Here is a 27776-nt window from a genome sequence, read left to right on the forward strand (position 1 = left end):
GTGGATTATTATGTGTTACTATCTAAGAGTTTTCAATCATATAAGAAGCCACGTTAGTTGTGTGCCTGTGTGTTAGCCCTGTAATGGACTGGTGACCACTATTGCATGCTGGGATATGGTTAGTAAGGTTGTATATTTCGTTTTAGAAAATAAATGTCAATACTATTTCCTTCATTTTTTACATTTATATCAATCTAGCACAACACATTAAAGTATCCATTTTGATTGATGGTTGCTTTTTACAAATGACTACATTACAATTATTTTAACATTTATTCTTAAAACATTGTCTTTTTAGAAGTACTTTGTTGATACAACCCTCACACCCGTATTGGATATTATATTGAATTAGCATCTTCTAGCACTGTTTTTGACTGTCTTGTCCTTTAAACCCATTTGCAGGGTTTTTTCCAGGATTTTAAATGTGAGAAACTTCCCTGTCAAGATTAAACTTTTGGACTACAATCCTCCACAACCTGCAACAAGTGGGTCACCAACTTTGACCTTTTGAGCAGCAGAAACAGATACAGATGTGTTGTGATGACACAGGCCACCACAGGGATTGATAGAACAAACGCAACAACAGCAGAGGCTAGTGACTATTACCATTTCCAGTTACCATTATAACTATAATCAAAAACACAGTTCAGCCAATCATTGAAACAAGGCTTTTATTAAAAAAAAGAAAAAAAATGACATATTCAAATTCAAAGAGAAAACCAAGAAGAATGAAAATCTTATCTCAATCAATAAAAAAACACACAAGTTACAGACAATTTAGCAACTCTGGCACAGGAAGACAACAGTAGCCAAGTGGCTTTGCAAAATAACCAAATATCAAAACCTCTTTCCTCTTAACAAAACTGTACAAAATGAGTTTTTGTATAAATAAGAAAACTGTTCACAAGCAAGTGGAAAATAAACCCGTCGGATTTTCAAAATGTCTGGGATTCAAACTAATTTGGTTCCTACAGTGTGCAGCGACACATTGTTGTTATTATTATCTTAAAACATTTAACCGTAAAACAACAATTATATGTTTTAATAATGTAAAAAAAAAGCTATTTTAAAAATGCCTATTTGCAAAACTAAATAATTTAATTTAGATTCATCAAGTTTAAAATGAAACAAAAAAGGCTTACTGAAATTAAAAAGTGACATTTTGAAAATCCAGACTGGGCAACATCTAACGACCTGTTTGGAAACCCTGTTTTAGCAGCAAAACATTTTGAAGCTATGAAATAAGCCGTCAAATCTACATTAGGATGGACAAAAACAACATTTTCAAATTGTTGTGGACTTAAAGTATTAAGTGCAAGGAGATTTAGCTATAATCGTGTATCGTTGAAGTATCCCAACATTTTAAATGTAACTCACATTTGCATAATTTGTATGATCTAAATCATTTTTGGAAACTTCCTGTTGAATTATCACTGCAGAAGTTAAAAAATATATATATTAAAATAAACACTGCTTTGTAACAGGTGGTCATTTCATAGTTTCAAAATCCTGTTTTTGTAAAGTGATGGCTAATATATGGAGTATTATTTCTCTGAACATATAAACAATATCCATGACATGTTCCTTCATGAGCACTGAATCTGAAAAAGCTTGCTAGTCACTGTGTTATCTGGACAGGTTATAAATCATTTAAAAAAAATCACACAAGGAAAAACAAACAAAATGTGTGCAGAGGAAGTGAAAGGGGTAAAAGTCTATTTACAATATTAGCTTTTGTGTCTGCAAACTCTCACAATGGTAAAAGCCCTGGCTTCCTGCTGGGTGTCTGCAGAGGCCCATAAAATGTGTAATGAGTCTGTTTGCTCCATGGCGTATACTAAAGGGAAACTCTGCTTAGTTTACACGTCAACAAAACCAGACCATTTATGTTTATTTTAAAACACACAGTTCAGACACACCAAGTTCTCACACAACCTCAAACTGTGGACATAATGTGGAATATTGTGTGAACGTCACCACTGTTAATGTGATCTTTCTCTGTGTGAACCTGTCGGAAGCAGACCTCTTTGTCTCCGAACGGGAGCAGTTTGCCTCTGACAGAGAGCTACAAGATGGGTGGCAACAACATCTTTGGTTGCGGAAATCAACAATACAAACACACAGCAAAAAGTTGAAAAAAATGTAAAGTGTTAGAAACAGATTCATCAAACTGCGATGTGGAGAAAGACGTTTGCACACAGCATTTATGGATTGTGGAAGAGCAGGAAGACAAGCTCCTCGTAACCCTTCAGTTAACACGACCGCCATGACAACCGACTCACAACACGGCATTTCAAACAAGCCTGTTGCCATGTCTGCAGTATATACAACTTAGTGTCCATCCTATGAGAGATTAGGCAATTTGTTCAGAGGAAACATTAAGGCTTAGCTAAAAATTGTTTTTGCAGAATTTTGGATCACTCATTCAGACTTGCTGTCTCACTAAAGGCTGTAATTAATGGCACTTCCATGGTCTAGTGAGCAGTCATTTGTAAAACCATTAGTTCTATTATCTACATATCTACAGTTTTAGATGTCTGCATAAATTAAACACATTTGGATGCACTGTGTTGAAATGAGCTCCACTCACTCACTGACTGAAACATACACCAAGCTTGAGTTGGAACACCGATGCAGCATCGTATGAATCTTTTGGATCAGCACTAACTGAATTCATGGTTTGGTATAACTCTCCACTCTGGAAGCCTTTTTAATAAACAGACCTGACACAATATGAGGACAGACGACACAAGGTGAGGAGCGGACATTTGTGTGAAAACAAGCGAAAACTTAATGTGCACAAGAAAACAACATCAATCCCTACGCAGAGAGACGAATCTACTCTGTAAAAAGCTACAAATCTACAGCTAAAATCTAAACTACGTCAAAGATAAATTCATAAAAATAAGGCAAATTAGCTCAAAAAAGTTTTCAAGTGACAGACAAAAGAAAAACAGAAACATTTCATTTTCTACAAACTAAAAAAAATCACGGACAGAGAATCAAACTCAGGTGACAACAGCAGCATTGAAAAAAAAGACTTACAGCTCTCTTTCCTTTCAAACTAATTACTCTCAGGGATCGTGTTAGTCCTCTATTTGATTCCCCTCATTGCTTTATCATATCTTTATCTTTATTTATTAACTGCATTGTTCTTTGTACAAATCATCTTTCATTAATCTAACTGCTCAGATCAAAACATGTTCACTTGCCTCCATAACAGAGGATGAATTTAATGATACCTGAAGGTTTGCCAAAAGCAAAACCGCTTAAAACCACTTCTCATGGACACGCATGTAACACAGGGTTACATTAAAACAGGGAGACTAACAGCTGTCATTGTGATGGTGCAAACAGGACTAAATTAAAAACCATCTAAGCATCAAAACTACTAAAACAAATGCACTGGCCAAATACTAGAGTTCATCATAAATGCGATGAACTCAGTTGCATCACATCTTTATAGATTACAGTATTAAATAATGTATTTTCTTTAAATGTATGTTTCAATGATTTAAAGACTCTGAAAAATAGAACTTTAATTAAAATATAAATATAAATAATTGATTGTCTTTTGTTCACTTATGGAAGGATGTAAAATGATAATTGGAATAAACTATAAACATTGTATTTATCGTCTGTGCGTGAATGGAAATCTCTGCAGCAGTTACAGGAAGAAGTAGCTTTAAACGGTTCGCATCCCCACGGTTACAACTCGACACATCAGACCAGCAAAAGTGTTTTGTACGTTTCTAAATCTGTACAAAGTGTCGCCCTCGCTGCTTCTAATAGAACATCAAACAGACATCAGGAAATAAAAATAAAAGTTTGCATATTTTACAACAAAAAAAAGACACATAGTGATTCAACTCTTCCTCGAATCACCCTGAAACATCCAGAATGCTTTTTTAAAAAATAAGAATTTGTTATATTACGTGCACAAAAATAATGCTCTGTGTCTTTTCCTCCTCTCTTTTTTCTTAAACTTTTTATGTTCCTTTTTTCAGTTATCAAAATAGATCATAGCTTCTGCGATGAAGATTCCCACCTTTGGTTGATCGACTCTTGAGGATGTGAGCAGGAAAGTCCAATGATGTAAGTGTTGTCCTTTTCCTTTAAAAAAAAAAAATGTCACACACACACACACACACACACACACACACACACACACACACACACACACACACACACACACACACACACACACACACACACACACACACACACACACACACACACACACACACACACACACACACACACACACACACACACACACACACACACACACACACACGTTCCTTTTGTTATCCATGTTCAAGTCCGGGTGCTTAATGATGGTACGGAGCACCGTTATCTTTCCGCTGAATCCCGCCTGGTGGATTCCTCTGGTGCTTTCACCCTGCTGGGAGCGGGAACACACACAATTTGGATTAATGCCCTGTACCTCAACCTCTGTTCGGCTCACAACACATCTGTAAAGTTGACTTCTATACACACACACAGTAAGAATTTTATAACAACAAATCATTCTTTGAAAAATAATATGCCTGAACTGTGCAGTAATACACATACATGCACCATGTCAAAATATGAGTATGCAAAATGTGTGTAAGTCACACAATATTCTACTTGGTCTTTTACAATAAAGCAGCCATGAAGATGAAGCCACCAGCTAGTTAGCTTAGCTTAGCATTAAGGCTAGAAAAAGGCTGAGAGCGATCAGCCTGGCTCGGACCAAAAGTAAAGAAATCTTGGTAAAGTGGCAAATAAGCGGAAACCAATTCTTCACTTTAATGATTTGAAACAAGTGTGCCTTTATGTGCTATAGGGCATACACACACACACACACACACACACACACACACACACACACACACACACACACACACACACACACACACACACACACACACACACACACACACACACACACACACACACACACACACACACACACACACACACACACACACACACACACACACACACACACACACACACACACACATTATTTTGCATGAATATGACTTTGCAGGTGACACATTTCTTAAAATAGGTCACCTGCACAGGTACATTTGTGTTATTTGCGAGGCAAAGCAGTCGCACCTTAGCTTCACTTGGTGTGTTGGTACGAGTAGTTTGTGTGTTCTGCAGGATTCTCCAAGGCAACCTGTTGCTGTTGACCCCCATTCTCCTTTAAAAGAGAGGTTATTCAAAGAGAGAACTGATTGATCATTTCAATGCATTTTTTTTTTTTAAATCAAAGAAGCGCAAAGACAAACTGTATTTTCCCCGCTGCCCTCCCCACCGAATAAAATACATAGAATATATTTGAGTGAATTAACCAAAAGTAAAATATGTCAAATATGTTGGAAGTGCGAACTGCAGGACGTATTTACTAGAAGGCATGTTTCATATTTGTCTTGTGGTACCATTCATAAACCTGTCTTCCCAACTATTCTCTGAGCTCCACCTCCCAACAAATGATCCAAGTCTCCCGCAGGCTGAGCCGCCTCCTGCAGCGCGCTCAGTCAGGAGCCTGCTGCTCTCACTTATGTATGGCAAAGGCTCTTCTGGTTGAGTACCGGAGGAGGTCATACAGTCCCATTGTTCAGCAGCAATATTTTACTTCACAGGACCAAAGTGCATTGGGAAGATATCAGTAAATATTCAAATATGTTTGCAGTGAGAAATTCTCTATAATACTAATATTTAGAAAGAAAAAGTTTAAAATACAATTTATTTATATTTAAATGTTCACTAAGACTTACTTAGACTTCTACAACAGAAAGGACATAAACTAACTCAAAACATTTAAAAGATATTGAGTCTTTTACTCTTCAACTCATTTGCTTATCATTAAATAATGGCTTGATCATGTATTGAAAATAAACGATTGTATGGATAGTGAGTCCAGTTCATACACTTAACAACCAACCAGTTCATTCATAATCTGTATTTTAAAAGAAGTCTGTCCAATCAAGTTTTGCGACAACATTGAATTACTTTAACTTTTCCTGTGTTTCTGTTTCACCTTACAAAATATAACTATGTCGGATGCAACAGAGTTTTCCCTTTTATTATTAGGATGCTTAGGAATCATTAAAGCCAAGCCACCACTTGTTATAAAATACAACACACACCTTCAGGGCACATGGCCACTCGCCAGATCAGTACATCTGTCAGTTGGCAGTTTTAATAGACACCTCTTCTTTGATTCATCTCTCACCAACTCTGCCACTCCTTAAAAGTCAAACTCAAATGACCTGCCACGCTAAAAGTTTTAGGAAATATGTCCCCATCACAGTTTTAATAGATAGTCATCCCCTTCATGTAAATACAAAATGTAAGCAGCTGAGGTTGAGACTAGCTTCATACCTCCACTTGGCCACTGGAGGGAGGCACTTGGGTGTACTGGGGGATGTAGGTCCCCTGCATAGATGTGTTGGCCGGAATATACTGTAGGGAAGGCAGAGAGGAAAACAAGTAGTCATTCATCTTGTAATTATCAGGACAGTTATCTATGGGCACATGTGCATAGTGTGTGTGAGTGTGTGATTGGTACTGACTGTGCCCGTGCTGCCCATGGACATGTGGCTTAGCTGCTGAGCGAGAGGTCCCATCATGGACGTGGGCTGGATGGACATGGCGTGCTCCATGGTTGGGGTAAGAACTGTACCCTGTGGATGCATAGAGACACACTTTACAACTGGAATTATAGTCTAAAGCACTAGAACTAATGTAGAGTGCATCACAAGTGAACTAAAAATACAAAACTATGTCGGGAACTACAGTTAAGCCATACTGTAGGTACAAATGAACATGTCAAGACTTGGCTACAATAATAATAATAATAATAATAATAATAATAATAAACTTTATTTGTATAGCACCTTTCATGCACAAAGCAGCCCAAAGTGCTTTACAGAACAAGAAGAAAACATAACAACAATAATAAAATAAATACAGAACAAGATAAAACAGTTATGACACTAATGAAATTCCCTTGAATTAAAGCTGACAATAAATGAAAATAGGTTAAAATAAAACCATTTAAAAAATAAAATGTAAAATAAAAGCAAAACAGAAAAAATACAGTAAAACATGGACAATATGATACCAGTGAGAATGGAACGTTAACCCAAATTAAAACCCATAGTATCATATATTCATTTTAAACATTTCAAGGGATATACAAACAATGCATCTCAGACTGGCTAGAAGGCATCCCGACTTCTCAAATGTTTCTTGGTTACATTTACATTTTTTTCCCTCAAAATACATGAAGTAGCTAACGTAAATAGTGTATATGAGGGGAGGAGATAATGTGAAGGAGGGATACTCACAGCTGGCTGCATGAGGTATGACTGATGGTGCATCCAGGACGGGCTGTGTACCTATAGATCAGGAAACACGTCATGAAATTAATTTGTAATATGTTACGGTTTTACGGAGACAGGTCACGATAATCTCAAGAAACATGATCAGTACTGTGAGCTGTTGTGCTCCCTGGGTGTCCATTAACTGACATCATGTGGACATAATGAGGAGTTTGGCACAGGAAAAGCCACAGAAAATAAGATGTTGGCATTAAAGGGGAACAACGCCCAGTTTCAAAATTCCTGTTATTTTGATGGCTTAAAACAGCCCAAAACTAGTCACAACATTGGACCATTTCCTAACGCACTTTCTTAATACGATCAAGTACAAAGTCTGCAACTGCGTCATAGACAACAATTATGTTATATATGACATTTAGAGAACCAACAAAATTGCTTTTGTTCACAAAATATGATTGCAATTTCCTATGCCATGAAAACAACCTTTTGGAAATCTTTACTTAGTGTTAGAGCCAGTATTTTGATTTGATAAGAAAGGCCACCTAATTGTGACGTCTGTAGTCAACGCGCTATAAAAGGACTACAATTCCCACGGCGCCGGTGCTAAAGCCACAGTGATGGGCAACCTGTTGAGAGACGCCGTCGAGGAACAGTTTTTAATCGTACTTATCTTATCTTACCGTAACATACCGTACTCTTACCGTACAAGTACCCTTTAAGTTATAAGCATTATCAAGACAGAAAGAATACCTAAATTGTTTTGTTATTTTACTTTGAGTTTTGCCTATTTCTTTTGAATATTGTAAAGGCCTATATTCTTTGTTGCATGTGCAAATGTTTGTTATGTTATTTTGAGCAAACACATCGCAACATCTTCTAAACCATCGGAGGCCAAGCAACACTTCAAACTGTGATTAATTTAAGGAAAGAAACGAGTTAGAACTGTCTGTTTAAGGCGTCTAGTGGCTTGATGGACACCACAAGGAAGGAAGCCACGACACTTAGTGTTCTCCATTTAGGCACATTTAAGTCAGCATTTGAATTATAAACACAATGAAATGCCCCACCTGGTAGGATGAGACAGGTGAATGCATGTAGGGTGAGAGGGAGGTCTGGGCGATCATTCGGTTGGGAGCCAGACTGTAGGGTGAGTAGAAGCTGTCGAACACACGGAGCAAAAAGAAAACATGAACACAGCCACACCATGTCAACCATCTGCAGAATGTTTCTAACAGCATTAACAGCATGTCTGAGTCCCTGCAATGCCCAGCAGAGGGCAGCACTTCACTACGGCTCGAGCACAACTCTTATTTTCCTGCAGGGTTGGGACTGTTTTCAGTCAGTCCATGCACACCACTCACCCATTTTGTAAGGCTGTGGGGTCATACGCAAGCGTCATTCCTCCCTGGGAAAACAATACAAAGGACTCATAAACAGTGAGGTCATGCAAACCCCAATGCAGCCTGTAGTAAAAACAGTCCTGTAGCAAGGATTGAGAGGGATGTGTCTGCTTTCATTTCCAACTTGAAACAACAACATATGAACACAGAAAGTTCCCTTTAAGAATCGTGATTTTAAAATCTCACCGTATCTCCATCTCTAGCCCAGGGCCTTCCATTGTGGAGGTACTTCCCCTGGTTCTGCCTCTTCTTTTGACCCCCGTCGGCAAACTTACATAATAAGGGCTCTGTGGGCACTGTGAAACAGATCAGACAAAAAGAGTTGATTCAATGGTCACAGCGAGGAACAAAAACACAGAGCTCTGGCACCAACAACAACAATATCAGGTTCCTGTAATACTACAATAACATTCCACGCACCAGGCACTCCTGGGGGGGTCTTGATGAATTTGCCGTTGAAATGCTGAATTATGGCCTCGCACTTCTCCGTGGACTCCATTCTGAAATACAGTCAAAGTCAAATGTAATCCTTCTTTTGGAGCGCTGTTTGTTCGCATTAGACACTTTGTTGGGTTCGAGTCATTACAAACCACAATGAAGTATTGTTTCATATCGAACCTGGCAAATCCCACACCGCGGCTGGTCCCGTTAGCATCTCGGAGAATGCGTGTGGAAATGACCTGGCCAAAGGACTTGAGCATGCTCTCCAGCTCCTGCTCATCCATGGACACTGGCAGGTTGGAGATGTAGAGGTTGGTGGGGTCCTGCTCTTGTTGCTGCACAGGAAGTGGACATAAAAATCAGTTTGCATACAGATCTTTTCTGGACCTGAGGGGATGTGATTACTTTTGTTTACTTCAATACCAACTGACGAGAAGCTGCAGACATCTGAAATGTGTCTTTTGTAATACCAAGTTCACTTCACTGCTTTCAAGTGTCTTTTTAAAGGGTTAACATTTATTCGAACATTAAGCTTTTGAAAATCTGAAAAAATGAAAAATGTCTTGTCAATATCAATATCTTTTTCACACTTTATAAATCCCTGTGTAGGCAGTACTGCGACGTGTCTTTTCTAGAAACACCTGTCATCACTCTTGCCACATTAATACATATCAAGCATCATTTTGTTAAGGGACCTGATACGAATACAAATGTTTTAAAGCAATTAGTACTAATAGACTGACACCCTCAATAATTTGTCACCAATGTGTAACAATTACTTAACTAACTCGCTGGTTTTAAAGAATCCAAATGCCCACATACATAAACCAACTCATGCTAATATACATTTGTAGTAGCATATTTAGGGATGTCGCCTGATTAAGAGCTCTGCATAACTGCAAGTAAAGAGATCTGATTCTTATTTTGCGTCAGTAGCTTGAGAGTGAATCCCTGTGTGAGTGTGCAGAAGCAGACAGGGAGCCAGGCATGAAGTTAAGGACTTCAGAGAGCAACAGGAGTCTGGCAACCGGGAGAAAAGAGGCCGGGCTAAAAAGAGGGGAAAGGGAAACAGAGAGTGAAGGAGCAGGATAGAGAAGAGAGAGGTTGGGAGAAATTAGTAACTTAAACGGCTGATATTTCTGTACCGAAGGAGGGAGGGAACTGACAAGATAGGAAGTAGTTGGGAGTCTTGAGCAATGAAAAAGGAGGATGACAGAAATTAGTAAAAAAAGGAGAATAGGATAAATGAGTGCCTCCTGATTCACAGGCTCTTCTCTTCAATCAAAATGTATTTTATCGCTATCATTTTCCATTTTGTCCTCTCTTCCTAACACTCTTTAAGATGGCTCTGCAAACAGGTTTTTCACTTCTGCATAAAGGAAACTGTCTGATGTAAGTCAAACACCTATCTCAGATAAAGATTTACTGCATTTATAAGAAGCCTCTGTTCTCAGCCCTGAGCCACCTGGCCAAGAGATCACATATGTTTTTGTGATTGTCATTCTGGGTGCGGCAATATGGCCATTATGTAACACAGTGGCCCACAGCAGGAGGTCTATGGCCAGATTAAACTAATGAAAAAAAAAAGAAAAATACTCTCATTGTTATCCTTTATTTACCTTTTTATCTTGGCTAATACAAATGACATCCCAGTTTCATATTCACACACATATCCATCCTGTCGTAGATATGCACATTTCCTGTTGGACCCGGCCCAGGCACATGTGAAAAAGATTTGCTAAAGCGTCACAGTGCATTTTTTGTGGCTCCAGGCTCAAGGTCTGCTGATGTGTGTCTCTGAATTTGCCTGCTTGTGTGTCGAGCAGCACATGCGAGCTGACGTCTGAGTTTGAACAGGGAGGTTCAGGAAAGTAAGAGCGGATCTATTTTTAACCCTGCCATGATTCTCCTGATTCAGACGGCTCCTCTGGGCCCTCGGCTGGGGTGGCTCGATCGGGGACTGAACACACTCTGAGGAGCGCCAGTGCTAGGTGTGGCTCATTCTGTTTGTGAACAACACTTTGCAGCACCATGGTGAAGGTGCAAACAGGTGTAACCTCACTTAAGGGGTTTGATACTGAACTGATGTTAGACTAATGCAGGGGTGCCCAACCAGTCGATCGTGATCGACCGGTCGATCACGGAGAGGTTCCCAGTCGATCACGAGATGTGTCTAAAAATAGAACAACAATATTCTGTTTTATCGAAAATGTCCTATAACATAATCTTCCTGTGCCAGAATAATGCACTTGAACGCATCAAAGCTTTGTGATTGGCCGGCGTGACCCCATGTGTCAGGGCGTGGCTGGTGGGCAGTGGACTGGGCACTATTTTGCTGACGTTGTCCGTGTCAACAGGAGTGACAGTCCGCACACACACAAGACCGCAATTATGGCAGAAGCGAAAAAGCCCAAAATATATCATTTTCCCTCCGAGTAAGAGGATGATTATTTTTGTATCTATTCCAATTCAAAGTCCATCTGTCTCATCTGCAATGCGAGCGTGGCTTTATCGAAGAAGGGTAATTTAGGAGCGACATTTCAAAACAGTGCACAAACGCTACGAGACGGAATTCCCTCCTAATTCTGCCCTACGCTCCCAAAAGGGGAGGGACCTGAAAGGACAGCTAAATGCACAGCAGTCCATTTTCACCAGGTCCAACAACAAGAGCAAGGCTGCTACCATAGCATCTTATCGTGTCAGTCACGTTCTTGCGAAACACACGAAGTCTTTCAAAGACGGCAAAGTTGTGAAAGAAGCATTCCTGGAGGCTGCCGACGCGGTTTTGGGGGACAGTAAAAATAACAGTATCATTTCAACAGGTTTTTGATATATATTAAAAACTCAAGTTAGATACCGTTATTAATCATCTGAAAGTTTTAGTTTGTTTGAACTTATTCATTATAATTATTGTACAAAATGGTACAGGAATGCAAACTTAAATTGATTATAGTCTATTATCAATTCAGGTTAAGAAACAAGTGTTGCTTGAGTCCTATTTTAAAGGCATTTCTTTTTATACTCTACTAAAATGCAACAAAAAAATTGTTTGATTCTATTAATTTTGTCTTTTTTATTGCACTTTGGCAGCAGATTCCTGTGTAGCTTTAGATCTGAGTTGTCTTATTAGTAAGCCTAATTTATACTTTTGTAGCAACACTAATTATATATAATGGCAAATAAAGGGTTCAGAGTCTTTTCTTTTTTTCCTGTGTCATATGTGGCAGCACTGTTCAATGTTTCTTGAAAACATTACCCACTTTAGTATGTGACGTGGGAATAAACTTCAACTCTGTATCAACAAAACTGTTGTGTAACTTCCGTTAAATACTTGTATGTGTGTGGATTAGAAAGAGGTAAGATGAAGGATCTGCAGTATTCTATGAAGTATTAATCGTACAAAGTAGAAGTGGTAGTAGGCTTTCAGTAATGGCTACGCCTCTCTATTTGGATTGGTAGATCTCGGCAGACTGGCAACTTTAAATGTAGCTCTCGGTTCAAAAAAGTTTGGGCACCCCTGGACTAATGCTTCTTTTTGTCTGACTTGGGATAGCCCAGTGACTCCAAAAGCAGCCGGGTATATTTAGGATGTTATAGTAGTTATCAACACCTCTGACTGAGCACATGTGTGTGCGAGTTGAGTCTTGGTGTCGAGTCGCACTTGCTGGGTATTGAGATACGCAGGATTGTGTGGCACTTTTACAGAGGAGGTGCAGAGAACTTAGACCCCGGGTTTAGTTGCAGTGGACTGGTTGAGGTCAGCTGGCAGTGTGGATCTGTTACAGTTTTCCGGAGATCCTGGTGTTACATTGCAGTGGGTCTGTTTGGGTGCAGGACATGAGTAGGGGGGCGGGGACACTAGGGTGGAGTGTATTAAGTGCTTGTGTCAGCCCCAGGCCTGGGCCCAGACCATGGACAATGCCAGCTCATTGTGCCTGTCCCATTGACAGTGGGTGTAGTGGCACCCTCCCCTGGGCTCCCTCAATGGGGAGTCTGAGAGCCAAAGGGATCAGCTTAATGGGCCGACAAGAGTAGCTTTGACTGCAGACACTCGGACAAAGAGCTCAGAACAAGCGCTACAACAGGAGCAGGTTAGCAACATACACAAGCACAGAGAGAAGGGTGTGTGGAGAAGCAAGGTGGTGAAGAAAGAGGAGAAAGAATGCCATGAAAGCACAGACAGAAGAATTGACAAGCGAAAAGTGGTGAATTAACAAAAACACTCCAAAAAGTTTCAAATCTAGTCTACAGTAAAACCGATGATATGGTTCTTGTAATTGCCAATTACTGGCACAGGTTCATCCAACAAAGTGTAACAAAACACACGCCTCCCGATAAACCAGAGTTCAGCTTGCACCTTTGCCAACGGGACAATCGCGGACAATCAGGACATAAGCTTTTACATGATAGAGAAATGAACAGGACCACATTTGACCCTTTGTGGTCAAAGTTAAGCAGTTGGCTCTTTAGGGCGGACTATATTTTAACTAAAGGCAAGATTGGATCATAATGTTAAAGGACAAGTTTAACCCAACGGTGATTTGAGGATTTGAGGGTGAAAGAAGTGGTGCCTGTGTAAGGAAGATGGTCGAGAGCTTGACAATTCTTACTTTGGCCATCTGAGCCTGGACCCCACTGGACTTCAGAGCGGTGACAGCTTTCTGTGCGGCTGCTGGAGTGTCAAAGTCCACAAAGCCATATCCTGTAAAAAGGACAATTACATATTAGGGATACTGTAATGTTATTTATTTTAGAGTTATGTGTTTTCTTGCTGAGAGTATATCAATTCCACTCTCATATCTGTTCATATAAAATGAAACTGAAACATGTTAGCTTAGGAGGGGTAAAAAAAAAGCTAGCCTGGCAAAATGTTCCATTAAAAAAAAAGAAAATTCCATAAAAAAAACAGATTTACTAACCTTTACATTTGTTGGTGGTTTTATCCAAGATTGCCTTGGTCGACACAATCTTGCCATACCTGCCAGTACAAGAAAACAGGGTCAATGTATCATGAGGTGACTACAGGGCAACAAAAGGGATCTGCTTCTACGTCTGCATATCACTGCTGCACCACTTCCTCAGGCTGCCTGACTACAGGTGTAAACATGAACTCATACTCTTTCATGCCATCAAGTGTGTCTTCTTAAGTCAATTCTAAGTGTCACAGAAAACTTTGTTCACCTCCACCCTTTTTGTCTTTGCCTGCTGTTGACGGCTTTACAGTTACTCTGTTCCCTGGAGTTGTTCTCAACAGACAGGAGACAGCACCCTAGGGCCAAAAACAACTTGTTCCAAGCCTGTTTTTACCACTCACACCTCCACACACATTAACACACTAACACGCACCTCTCTACTAAATACAGCTCTGCTCTCGAGTATTTTTGGCTCAAATTAAGCTTCAAAGTGTTGTCACTAGCAATGCCTAACTCGCAAATAGAAATATTGCCTTTGAGGAAACCTGCTGGAAGCTTGATCCATTCCAATACACACAACATAAATCAAATTGTGTAAGAAACACAAGTTCTAACATGTCATTTAAGTTATCTATAGAAAACACATTGCTCAGCCTATTCTGTAGGAGAGAGAAAGAGGAGAAGCAATGAATGCATTGATGCAGTATCATCAAACATTCATGCTATTTAAATCCCCTTAAAACAGAAAATGATAAGTGTTGTTGTGGGAGATGTGGAGGATAAAGAAACGCAGTGTTTTAAGACTGTGCATCAGCATTACAGTATAATAGACCTGCCCCTGTCTGGTGAATTTAGCCAGTGAGTTGCTCTGTTTGGGCGACATGGCGTCTGAGTGGAATGTACACTGTAACCTGATGCTTCACCCCTCCGGTTCGCCTTCCTTCCACCACATCCCTCTCCCTCGCTCTGTTTTTCCACCCCCACATCGCAGCACCGCTGGGTCCTACACTCCTGACTCCTTCATTGGACATTAGCCCAAAAGAATCAGACCTGAATACACTGTCACTGCAGGGACCTAGCTAAACAAAATCAAGGCTTCAACTTGTTTTTTATTATTAATAAATCTGCAGACTATTTTCTCGATTACTCAATCACTAGTTTGGTCTATGAAATGTCAGATAACGGTGATACATGTCTATTTTGTCTCAACCAAGATGACGTCTCTGAAAGTCTTGTTTTGTCAGTCCAAAACTCAAAGATATTCACTTCGATTAAGAGAGAAAAAGCAGGAAACTCAATATTTGAGGGCCTGAAAACAGCATTTGGGTGTGTGTATTCATTACATTACCTTCAGCATAGAGACATTATAAAGGACTCTTCCTCACTGCAGAAATTAATAATTCATCATCCACTGCCACATAGCCAGATGACCTTCACATAGGTTATGTGCATAGCAGAGTGGTCATTATGTGTATATACACTGAAGCTTCATATCATCTAACACATTCAAGTTAAACTTAAATTTAACCTTTAAATGTTTCATATCTTTGAGTTTTTCAAACACAAATGTAGAAACAGGCATGCAATGTACTGTATACCATTTTTCAAAAACTGTAAGAAAAAAGGCCGAAGATTAAGCTTAAACTGACATGTCAAAAAAGTCCTCCTCATTTTTATAAGGTATCTGTTCAGGGACACTAACATCATAACTTAACAGGGTTCATTATCATATTTTCTTTAGGGAAATCTCCTTTCACTTTTATTAAGATTGAGAACACACTATTTTGAAAGATACACACACACAGATCCCTAAGAGACCGATTTGAAATCATGAAAATGTGTGAATATAAAAAACAAATAACAAGAACACAGAGAAAATATGGGTTTCTTGTTAATGATATAAACATAAATATGCAGGGCAAATCTTAATATTTTGTGGAATATATCATTATAAAATCTTTGGCCTTTTTTTATTTTTAAATGTAAACATATACAAATAAATGGTTTGATAAAACATTTATTGTTAAAAACCAAAGTTCAGGTGAAATAAATAATAACTATCAAACATAAGTTCATAAATGCTGGCTCAGGTTGAAGCTCATACTGAGATTGAAAAACACCGAAGTCTTATTGATCGGTTTGAGATTTCATTAGAAACGTTACATCAAACGTTTCATGTTTTCCCCAACGGAGACCCCAGCAGAGTTCAAAGGTCTGAAAGCAGTGACAGTGTGACCCTTACCTCGGCCCTGTGCAGCAGAACAGCAGCCCAGTACACTGCGGAGGCCACAGGGACTTAAAAGACAGCTCTGACCCATATAGGGCTGTCTGACATTCTTTCCCAGCAGGCCATGCTACTCTTTTCTCCCTCATTTAAGTTTCCCCCTTCAGAGGAAGCCCTCCCACCCACACCTAAAGCCTCTGTCCTCTGTCAACTTCTCTAACAGCCCCACAATGACTTCTCTGTCAGTCCCCTGCCTTTACTCTCCGGTGCCTGTTTCACCTACAGACCGCAGATTTCACATTTTCTTTGATTGTTCAAGCTTTGACAATGTGCGTGTACTCAAATATTAACAAGATTATAAACACATGAGCTGTGTAAATGTGCACCGTAGATTTGATGTTTCCAAGATAGCTTATGTAGGGTCAGAGTGGTTACACTGGGGAGTGACACAAACATATTACTATGTTGTAGTAATGTTAGGTAAGGTTCTATTAGCTAAGAGCTTGTTCAGGTGTGTTGTTACTGTGAACGACCCGGGGAGATGACGGATGCATGGCTAAGGTTCACAAATCACTTGTGTGCCATACAGCGTAGCCATGACCCGCAGTTAGTTTGCTTTATTACTGGGTTTGATCAGTGTGTGTGTTGGTGTGTGTGGGGCCTGCATCCTATAGAGGCTAGACTTTTTTTTTAAGGGTCTGTAAGTCTTGGTTCACTGCAGTGGAGGCAATTTATCCTCACACAGAGTGAAAGGTTAGATCAGGACATGAGGAGGCAACATGCCGAACCTCTCTGTGGCCCCTTCTCTGGTTCTTAACCCCCATCCTCTGCTTTTCTCAACCCTCTGTATTCTTCCTCAATTTTCTTGTGTTTCCTATGATTGTCAAGGTTTAATCAAAATGACTTGAGTTGTGGTAATTCAGTATCCTTATTCCCGAAACAACTTTTCCTTCCTTCCTTAACAGTACCTTTTTATGAACATTAAATTATGGCCTTAAAACGTTTTAATTTCATGCGTCCGACAGATGAAAAGCATAGCTACAGAAAGCACAGATTCTATCTGCTAATGAGGTTTTTTTTAACTCTTTCTCTCATGTTACATCATAACTATCTAAAGAAAACTTGTTCCAGATATGGTGGGCTGGAATGTACTACCAGCTATAGTGAGACTATAGTTTCATTCAATATTAAGGGATAACAACTTGAGGTCAATACCTTTGCCTTTACGATCTGTCAACATTAAACAACCCATCTGTGACATTCAAGACAAATGGCTCTACATGGTAATAGATGGTACACTGTATCACAAACAATTGCTACATGCTACATCCTTACATCACTCATCAAAAGCTCAAATATAACTAAGGTATTTCATCCAACAATATACCTTTCTTAATTCTAATTAAGAAATCTTTAAAAAGTATTAATCTTGTAATATTATAACGTTAGCCTATACCTGCGCAACGTACATATTATTAAGATTTTGGTACATGATCATTTGAAGTTTGTAATAAATAAAAAATTAAAACATAGAGCACTTATTTTGATGAGATATTGCACCATAGAAATAGGTTGACAATTTGAGAAATAAATTGACATAATGTTGTGTGATGAAAAGATGTGCAACGTTACTCTGTGCAAAAACAAATAGGCGTATTATTTTGTAATGTCAGATTATTCTTTCATTAATGTGTCTTCCGATATGGAATTCTTGAGTTTCCGCACAGTTTCCGTCTGTGTGATATTGGATCTTTTTCAATTTCAATATTCTCAGTCCAACTGAAAAAAAAGCAGTGTGAATTAGGGCTGCTCAATTAATCGTATTTTAATCGCGATTATGATTATGGCTTGCAACGATTACGAAAACAACGTAATCGAAATAAAACGATAATTTTTTAATTATTATTATTACTTTTTAATTTTTTTTTATTATACTTAAAGTTCAGGGTAATCAACTGTTAAAAACGTACTGTTCAAATGTTTTTTCTCCAATAAATTGATGTTTTCAAAGTAAATGGATAATCGTTTTTTATAATCGTGATATCAATTATTGACCCAGTGGAGTGAGTGGAATATGTTGAATATGTTTTACCAAAATGTTGGCTATATTTTAAGGAGTTTTCAGGTTTTGACAGTGCACTGCAACATGTTTGTTGATCTTGTTTATTGGTATTTATTATTTTGATATTATTTATTTAAATGTAGATATGAATGTATAATTTATTTTATTTTATTTTGTATTGGTTTTTCAGTTGATTACCCTGAACGTATAATTAAATCCAAATTATTATTTGTATTTGTTTTAAAGTACAATAAATGGATGTTTTCAAAGTCAATGAATGATCGCATTTAATAATCGCAATTACAATTATTGACCCAAATAATCGAGATTATGATTTTTGCCATAATCGAGCAGCCCTAGTGTGAATATCACTCACGGTTGGCAGAGCTTGACCAGGTCTTGGTCTGTGGTCCCAGGATGGAGGCCGCGGATATACAGGTTAGTTTTACTCAGCTGTTCCCCCCCGATGCTGTTGCTGCTACTGTTGGGACTGGGGGGCGCCATTTGGTGGCCGGAAGACACATAGGTCTGCTGCAACAAGAAAGAAACAGATTTAGTGGACTGTGCATCAACACACAGACGAGGACATACTTCATATTCTTAAAACACCAGCAAACGTTGAACCAGCAAAGCGATGTTTGTTATTATTTCATGTGTGAAAAACTCCAAGAAGTGTTTAGAGATGATGAGAGATAGAGGGTGATGCTGCATGAGAGTGATCATTTTGTGGGAGCTGCGAAAAACGATATCATACAGCCCTCATGTCAACACTCACCAATAGTGCTTTCTGAGGGGAATGTGGGGCCTCTTGGCTGCCTACTCCATATAGGGAAAAGGGGCCTCTTACGCTTTCTCCATGTTGAGTAACTTCTTCTTTACTTTTGGAACCACAAAAATATATTGCGGTGCATATCAAAACCAAAGCTCTTAAGATCTAAAGCTAACATTTAGTCAGTCTGATGACGCGGAATCAAATAATCGACCCGATAGGAACTGTTTTTTTACTTCAGCTCCTTGTCTTTTTTTGCTTCTACTTATGGACGCAGGCATTTCTAAATAAATTGCTGCCATCTGTTCAAGTTTGCATTCAATCGCCCAAAACTTGACGCGCACAAGGTTTAAAAGTGTCCTGACCATTCCCTCCAAACAAGACCCTGAGCAGCAAGGTGCAAAATCAGGGTTCAGTTCATTCCACATTACAAGGCAGCACACCAGGAACTGTGACCATCTGACTGATCCGTAATCTACTTCATCCAATACTACACCTCCTTTTAATTTCTGATGTTGGTTTGTTTCGTTTCATCAGTGAGTCTGTGAGTAAACTATGGCGGTTAACTAGAAGATGAGTCAACACTAGGAACATGAAAGGCTGTTGCGCAACAACCACCTCTCACTCGGGGATGTGTTTCTCCTTGGAGAAATCAAACAAAAGATTGTGCAACCATGCAGAGGAGTATTTTTTTTATTTGGATAAATTTTTCATTATCACTTTGAAAGAAAAGACCTCTCTTTCCAGGAATAGATCTACTGGCAGTTTCCCAAAATAAAACAGAGGCCATAAATACACTTGAGTTCAGACCAGGCTCACCAGAACTTGCAAATGTATTTTTTTCCTGCAGGATAATCAGATTAATCTCAACGGCCAAATGTTAGTATTCAGTGTGAAGGTATAAGCACTATATGCTTTCTGACTGAGCTCAGCCCCCTCAGGGTGGAGCGACTATTTTTTAGAGAGCGACTGGACGAGGCGCCAGCAGGACAATGGGTTGATTTCAGAGTAGAGGAGAGGGTCACTGATCAGACTTGTGGTGTTTAGGAAAAGCCCAGCAGGAAGTCCCGGTCATACCAGGACCACCAGCAACGTCAGCCAATCCCGCTAATTAGACGCCATCCATAAGGCATGGAGCCCCCCCCAACACAGGCAGCCCCTCTGACCTCTGTTCTGCCAGCAGCACAGCAGCAGATTCAACAAAAGGCTAATTTCTCCAAAGATAATCCTCTCTTCCTCTACGGCTTAAGGAACCCATACAGTTTGCATATGTTTTTTCTTGTGTCAGGTAAGGTGAGGACACAACCTCCTCAAAGGGAAACAAAGAAAAAAGGTGTGTGTTCTTTCCTTTCTTCTCTTTCATTGTAGGGATATTTACACATGTTAACCAGTAAACACGCACAGACAGATCAAACTCAAGGCACTTTCAGTTACACTCAGTCTATTTAAAGTTTATTTTTGCCATCTTAGAAACCAGAATGATTTTCTTCATTGTCCACCTAAATATATTTTTAAAGTTTAACCTCATAATTCTGATTATTAATGTATATATTGTGTAAATAATTCAGTCATTCCTAGACTATTTGTGTAGTGAAATTTGATTTTGTAAGATCACTAATAAATAGGTTTGATTCGATTTGGTATTTTTGTGTTATTTGCTGAAATCAAACCAGGGATGTAGTAGTTAGGGTATGCATCTCAAATATGAGGCTACTATTACATCCCAATCTTTGTGTTCTCGTTCTTGAAATGAGAAAAATCCATATGAAAATATTACTCTTAATTCAAAGATTCAAATAAAAAACTCAACAACTCAAGCCTCAACTGAAAGTCTTGACAGCGAGTAGAGTCGCATTATGTTGTACAAATGTTTCTTTTGTTTTGTCAATTGTCCAACCCTGTACATTTGAATAATAAATAAAGCACCATTCATTTAATTACAATACAAATATGTTTCATTTCCTTTCAGAGCAGAACATTCTGAGGGCCAATGTGAAACACTGCACAACCTGCCCGGAAGAGTTGATCTATTTTGTCACAGTGTAGTTTGTGATGAATACGTTTTCGGAGGCAGCTAATTTGTGAATGAAAGAGCAGGACAGCGGAGACCTGTAATCTCCTTCACACACTCTTTACCAGAGTGCCAAGAACCAATCAAGCTCCAGACTGTACCAGGAGCACGCCATTGCAACAAAACCCCTTAAATCACCAGGCTGCAACCACACACATGCATTCATGCGAGGCGCTAGCACTCACACCTGTGGGTACACAATGATACCCCTTTAACGTGCTTGATTGTAAAGATATTTAACAGCTTGAGTCAAATGTTTCATTTATGGTCTTTAAAATGCTCAGCAAGCATAACCATAAACACCTCAAACTGAACCAATCAAATTTAAAGTACAACAGTTTAACGTCCTTTTGTACCCAACTGGTTGCTGATTAGATTTCAGGCTTTTCTGTACAAAACCTATGCAGAAACACTTCTAAAAAATAAAGAATAGTTAATCAGTAGTTGCTGAGTTAAGATGCAACAATAATTGATTGATTGAAGTTTTTTTGCATCCCAAACTACTTTGATAATTGTTTAATAGTTAAAGTAATATTTCCATGCAAAAATATCAGATAATGCCTCAAATATGGAGATTTTCCTGTCATTACTGTTTAAATTAAATTAAATAGCTTCGGGTTTTGAGAAACTAATTTGCAGATTATTCAATAAAACATTAAATTGCTCAAGCACTAATTCAAACGTTTGCTCCAATTTAACAGATGAGTAGATCCTTAATAAAACTTCATTACACTCAAAGCAAGAAAATCTGATTAATTCCAATAATGATATATTTAATTGGGCAGTTGATTGATGGCTTTCTTATCCTTATAAATATTCCATGCATTACATTAAAGTATTACTGCTGATGTGACAATTTCTCCTCGATGGTGTACATCCAAATTCACAACAAAAGGCTAAAAAAAAATGCGCTGGATATTTTTAGAACAAAACTTAAGATAAAAACCAAGAACACTTCTATAAATAATAACATTTCCTCTACCTTGATGTAAACTTAAATCAAGAAGCTGTCAGGAAGTGTCTTTCTCAAATACTTTTTGTTGTTGGTGCTGGCTTACTTTAATCTCTTAATAGATCAAAAAAATCACATTTTCATTTCGTATCTCTGTTTCGATTTCCAGGCCTCTTTTTATTCTCACTCCACCTCTGTTTTTATCGCCGTCTCTCCCTGTGGGGGCTTCTCCAGTCGACCCCAGTTTGACCCACAGAATTCCATGGATTTCCTGGCTGTTGGGGGGTCTGCCCGCCCTCCCATGTCCTGGCTGCCTGTCTTCTCTTGAGGCAGGAAAGAGCCATGGCTGTCTGACCAGCTGACCGACTTCCATGCTAATGCACAGATTTATAGCTTGTCTGCATGCGGGCGCAGCTTCTGGCTTGTATAGAGTTACGCTGCTGAGCTGCTGCTCTATACCAGCTCCACTTTACTACTGACAAGGAAAATGAGTCATGGGAAAAATAATGTAATACTCAAAAGGTTCGCCTTTAAAGCATCGACAAACATTTGTTAAAATATTTGATTCTAAACAGAATCATGTCCTTTTTGCCTACTACTAGATATCAAATAGAAAATGGAAAATAGTCTCTTTATATTAGAAGGTCAGGTGATGACTGTGACTAGTAAAGTAGTAAGCTGCTATATGGTGGCAGACAGGAAATCCTCTGTATCTGCTCCTGATGCTATCACACAAGGACATTTGAATGAGCTCTGCATTCCAACCAGGTGACAGCGACACTAAACTCACGTCCGGACTCGTTCCTGAATCCCCTCCTTCCTGTCTGTCTCCAACATTCCCCTACCTTTTGTCTTTCTTTTTTTTTACACCTATTCAATTTCAAATAGTCTCTCTCTTAATGTTGTTGCTCCTCACACCTTGATGCACATGCACAGTGCATGCACAGCTTTTAAGCCAGGTCAGGTGAAGAAAGCCGGAGAGCTCGGAAACAGACACCGACAAACACTGGCCCTCGGCTCAGCTAGAGATCTAACAAAATGTGAGGCACTCTGGCATCAGATTTCTGACAGCTGTGCTTTCTCCAAGGACTCTGTCTCCCTACCTGTTCACCTTGGCGGGGCTTGCTGTTGGCAGTGAAGCTGGTGACCGATCCAGAACATCTGACACATTAAACAAAGAGATAGATAAACATATAACTGGCCGACGGCCATGAGGACAAAGGTGACTGTACGGAAGAGTTCAGTGAGGGCAGAGTCACTGGAGCAGAACAGCTGGTTTATTTAAAAAAAATGAAACCATGTAGACAGAAATTATAAATGTATGTATTTGTGTTGTTTGGTGAAAACAGTCTTCAGTGCCCTTTAAACAACTGGCATGTGAGGAAATGTAACTGAAATAATCTTGTTATTTCAGCCTGACAAATACTGGATTTTTTAGACATTACTCCCTCGTACTCCCTAGTATAATATTTATAACCGAGAGAGTGAATACAGGGGTGGATAGTATTTATTTTACGACCAAATGTCAGTGAGTTCAAATGCTAAATGTATTATAATGAATGCTGTTTTTTGCCCATTGAACGCCATCAATGTATAATTCCCATATCCAGAGACAATTACAAAAGGTAAAACCCATGCTTCTAGATTGATTTCCAACCTCCCAGACATCGGTTGGTTTCAGTTCATGTCAGGCTGATGGGGAAATCTACATGCTCATGAGGCTTGAACAATGTTTGACATACTCTGGGTACAGTTATCAGTCACAGTGTTTTACTTTGTTCTTCTGTCTCTGGTCAAAGTTACAATGTGCCTGAGGGGTAAAACAAGACAAATCCCTGTTTTGGTGCAATTCAAAAAACTTGACATCTGACATTTGGCATGATTGATGACTTTTGAGATTAGACATTGGCTGAGCACAATTCTCCAATAGGCACTATCCTGCAATAAAAGCTAGTAGAGAAGTACAGGTGCAAGCACAAAGGGTCATCGCTGAAAGGATGTGAACTTGGTGAATCCTTTAATGGAAAAGGTTGCTGTCAAGTGGCCAAATTAGTCTCATTGTTTAGACATACGATAAATAATACAGGAATACAAATAAAATTAAAAAAGGGGGAAAATATGAAAAAGAAAACACTGGCACTCACTTCACTTCTACATAGCTGTATAAAACAATGAAATATTATTCAAAAGCCTTCCATTTTAAGTCTTTATTTATTATTTATTTGCAGGTTGCTGGTTTAGTTATTTACTCTCGACTGCTAAGAGCAGAGTTTAAGTGTTGCCTGCTATAAATAAATCATGTGATTGATTAAAACAGTTATCCGTCAATGTTGTCATGGTTTGATTCACCAAGCAGACAAGTAGACCTGATCAAGTTTTAAAACAGAAACTATTACGGTTGTTTGAATAAAGATATTATCAGCAGCAATGAACCGGGATAACCTCAGCTAACCTTAATCACTGTGCCTTTTTATCCTGAACTTACCTTTGAGGGTTATTCAATTTGAAAGGACTTTTTTCCAGGACATCTAGTATTTCTTTGCAATGTCTTCGGTGATTTGGTTTTAGCTGGCTAACGAACCATATTCTCTGTGACAAACCTCAAACCTCCTCTACTAACTATGTTAACTCTGATCAAGGCATTTATAAGAGTAATTTTCCCCTACTAATTACCATATGGTTATATATAAGGAGGTTTCAATAGATCTATCCTAAATGTTCTATGTGTGTATTAATTTAAACGTGTGAGCTTTGAAACAAGCATCTTTTGGTGAAAAAGCCTTGATTTAAATTCAATACATTATTCTGCTGACACATAGAGCAGTCAAAGCTGTCAAAGAGTAATGTTACAAAGGTTAAGAATACTCAGCATTGGTAAAATTAAGAAACACTGCTGATGCATGAAAGCTTGTGGAATCTGAAAGTGAAAGGGTGAAATCACTGATTTTACTTCTGCTATTCGGCCATGTCTGAATGGTCTTTTTAACGAAACACTTGAGTCCCTGTGACAATGTAATGCTCCAGTTGTATGAGTGTGTGTTAAACTCATACAACTGTTAAAATCACAGCAGTGTGTTGAGATTGAAAAAGACTCCCGCCAACATGAGAACAAAAATCTGATTGACAAGTAAAAAAACAAGCTATTCGATGGGCCCCTGAGAGACGCAGGATACCTTAAAAAGCGACAAGCCGCCTCCTGTTATTTTTCCATCCAGGAAGCTTTACACGGAAACAGACCAAATTTGATTTGGGAGACATTAATTCTATTTATTTGAGGGAGGAAATGAGGCGCTGAGTCAGGGGAGGAGAGGCTGGCTTAAAGCACAACAGAAACCAAACGCCTCTTAATCGCCGGGCTCAGTACGGAGAGAGCTTTTCTCACCGTGTTTATTTTGTGATCAGGCTTTTATTTTGTGTATTCATACAGCTCAGGTATGGCAGAATGTGAGCAAGAGATAGGGGAGGGAATGTTAGGAATAACAACACAGAGACTTGACCTCTCTCTGAACTAAGGCCCACTAAAACAACTGGAGAAGAAAACTGTACTTCTTCTTAGATTCTTTATTTAATAAATGTTTATTTGTTGTCATGCTTAATTTGTATGGAGTGAAAGTAAAATATGTATAGTAAGGAAAAGGGTGTAAATATAAAGATCATATGAATGTAATAGATTTCAATTATGTATGGTGTAGCCCTGTGATAGGCAACACACAGATAAAGTGTTGTTAAAATGTTTCTATGATGATAACTTGATCAATAAAATACAAACAACATCCCCAATGCTGTATTATACAGAGCCAGGTTAACATTTTCCAACCTTATCCAATTTTTGAGCGAAGCTAATTTGCTAATTTGTGTCATTCTCACTTATCTTTCAGTTACATAACACAATAAGTGAACCCAGGCTAATTAGGGATTTGACTTAATGTTATTTTCAATTAAAATGAATCTTCTTATACGTAAAAACCGAGAGTAAAGTGAATGGTTACCTTAACAATTGCCAATTAATTTATAGAATATTATACATCTATGATACATACAACTAGTCAGAAACAACAGGGATTAATTTCAAGGATTTAAAATGACACTAACGCTTATAAAACCACAAAAAAGATTGCTCACATTAAAAAAGTGACTTTTTTATTTTGATTGGTCCCTAGTGTTCTTAAATGACTTGCTACAATAGCTTATGGAGGGATATGTTTATCAAATAGTCTCCCCATAGCATTGAAATGGGGTCCAACCTTGTAACGATGAAGTACTGCATATAAATGTGTGTTCAGTAAAAAATTGTGAGTTATAAAAATAAATTATAAATTCTGTCTGTGAGTGTGTCTAAAACAAACAATTCTGCAATGCTTCCTCAGCAGACACTAGTGTTGACATCCGATGTGGGAGGGATAAGCAGCCAGGCGGTGCCCAAGATCACAGAGAGACAAATCTTAAAAATACATTTTCCAAATACGATTTTGGGTTCAGGATCACTCAGTCACAAAATCTGTAAAAAGTGGCCAGAGCAAAAGAACTAGAAATGCTACTGTGAAATGAAATCACAACATCATGTCTCATATAACGAAAAAGCTTTAACAATCACTTCAAAGCCAATGTATAGTACATAGGAGAAGACACATAAAACATGCAACCATACATGCAAGGGACTTTAGGAGTAACATAAACATGATCTGCCATCAGCAATCAGAAATATGTATTCCACTTTTAGGGAAGATATTTTAATTGTAATTACTATTGTGCTTTACATCTTGCTTAGAGAATGACTCCCTTACATATTGGTTACAAAAGTGACAATGTCAACAACGACGAGAGCGCGATTCATAATTCTGGGAATGTTCATCATCGTCTGGTGGGATTTTTCAAGGGGTGGGGCCATATTCCGTTTTCAGATGGGAAACAAGAAAAAAAAAAAAAACTATGCAAACTTACGAGGCAGCGAAACAATGAAGACCTGATTTAATACTAGATATGAGTGTCCGTAGAAAGAGGCATACTTCATTTGGTACCATGTTCCCCTCAGCCTGCCTCTCACCCTACCCCCACTTCCACAAACACATCCAGGCACAGACGCGCTATCCCAACACGGTACAGTTACCCATAAAAGTTGCTCTCCACCATTGACTTTTTTCAAATGAGTGAGCAGAGTCGTATCGACATCCTCACTGTACTACACACGCACAAATACTACAAAATAAAACACCAGGCGTCCAACATGACAGGACCCAGCCGTGGCTTATTCTCCCACCTTCACAGACCTCGGCTGCTCCACAAGCTGTTTTCTCACTCCACCAAGTCTGAAGTTAAATTCAGTACGTTTCGCTTTTCAAGGACACTGCAGCTCACTGTCACAAGCCCTTTTCTGTCGCTACAGACACGGGCTTCTTACCTAGCAGGGCGAACAAGCCGAAAATAAGGAAAAAGAACAAAAGCGTTTACCTTTTTGCTGTTTCTGCTGTTATAGCCGTTGTATGGGTTGATTCCTGCCCTTGGCGGTACGGAGAGCAGCATTTTTCTCGGCGCTATGTCCGGAGCGGCGAGCACAGCCCAGGCTGCCAGCTGACGTCAGCAGCTGGGGAAGTGAGAGCCTGG

At 39.0% G+C, this 27776-nt stretch overlaps 1 protein-coding gene across 2 annotated transcripts; it reads right to left on the reverse strand.

Moving 5' to 3' along the window:
- Nucleotides 1–657: 657 nt before the first annotated feature.
- LOC307039321 (RNA-binding motif, single-stranded-interacting protein 2-like) lies at nt 658–27776 on the reverse strand. Of its 2 annotated transcripts, none has more exons than XM_079681250.1 (14): nt 27624–27776; nt 18760–18914; nt 14104–14162; nt 13795–13886; nt 9362–9519; nt 9164–9243; nt 8930–9039; nt 8705–8748; nt 8411–8501; nt 7350–7400; nt 6573–6683; nt 6382–6462; nt 5110–5197; nt 658–4405 (listed from the first exon to the last, which is right to left on the reverse strand). In XM_079681250.1, the coding sequence occupies exons 1-13, from the start codon at nt 27693–27695 to the stop codon at nt 5117–5119; spliced, it is 1185 nt and encodes a 394-aa protein (XP_079537376.1). In that variant the 5' UTR covers nt 27696–27776; the 3' UTR covers nt 658–4405; nt 5110–5116. The 2 variants fall into 2 exon arrangements, with proteins under 2 accessions (XP_079537376.1, XP_079537377.1); XM_079681251.1 differs by having other exon boundaries at nt 18760–18911; nt 27624–27767.

The sequence above is a fragment of the Notothenia rossii genome, assembly GCF_949606895.1.
Source record: "Notothenia rossii genome assembly, chromosome: 5".
In the NCBI taxonomy this organism is placed as follows: domain Eukaryota; kingdom Metazoa; phylum Chordata; class Actinopteri; order Perciformes; family Nototheniidae; genus Notothenia; species Notothenia rossii.

Coding starts and splice junctions, on each gene's coding strand:
- LOC307039321 (XM_079681250.1), bottom strand. CDS start 27,695: ATGCTGCTCTCCGTACCGCCAAGGGCAGGAATCAACCCATACAACGGC. Junction 9,040..9,163: donor GACCCCCCCAGGAGTGCCTG/GTGCGTGGAATG, acceptor TCTGTTTCACAG/TGCCCACAGAGCCCTTATTA. Junction 8,502..8,704: donor CCCACAGCCTTACAAAATGG/GTGAGTGGTGTG, acceptor TGTGTTCGACAG/CTTCTACTCACCCTACAGTC.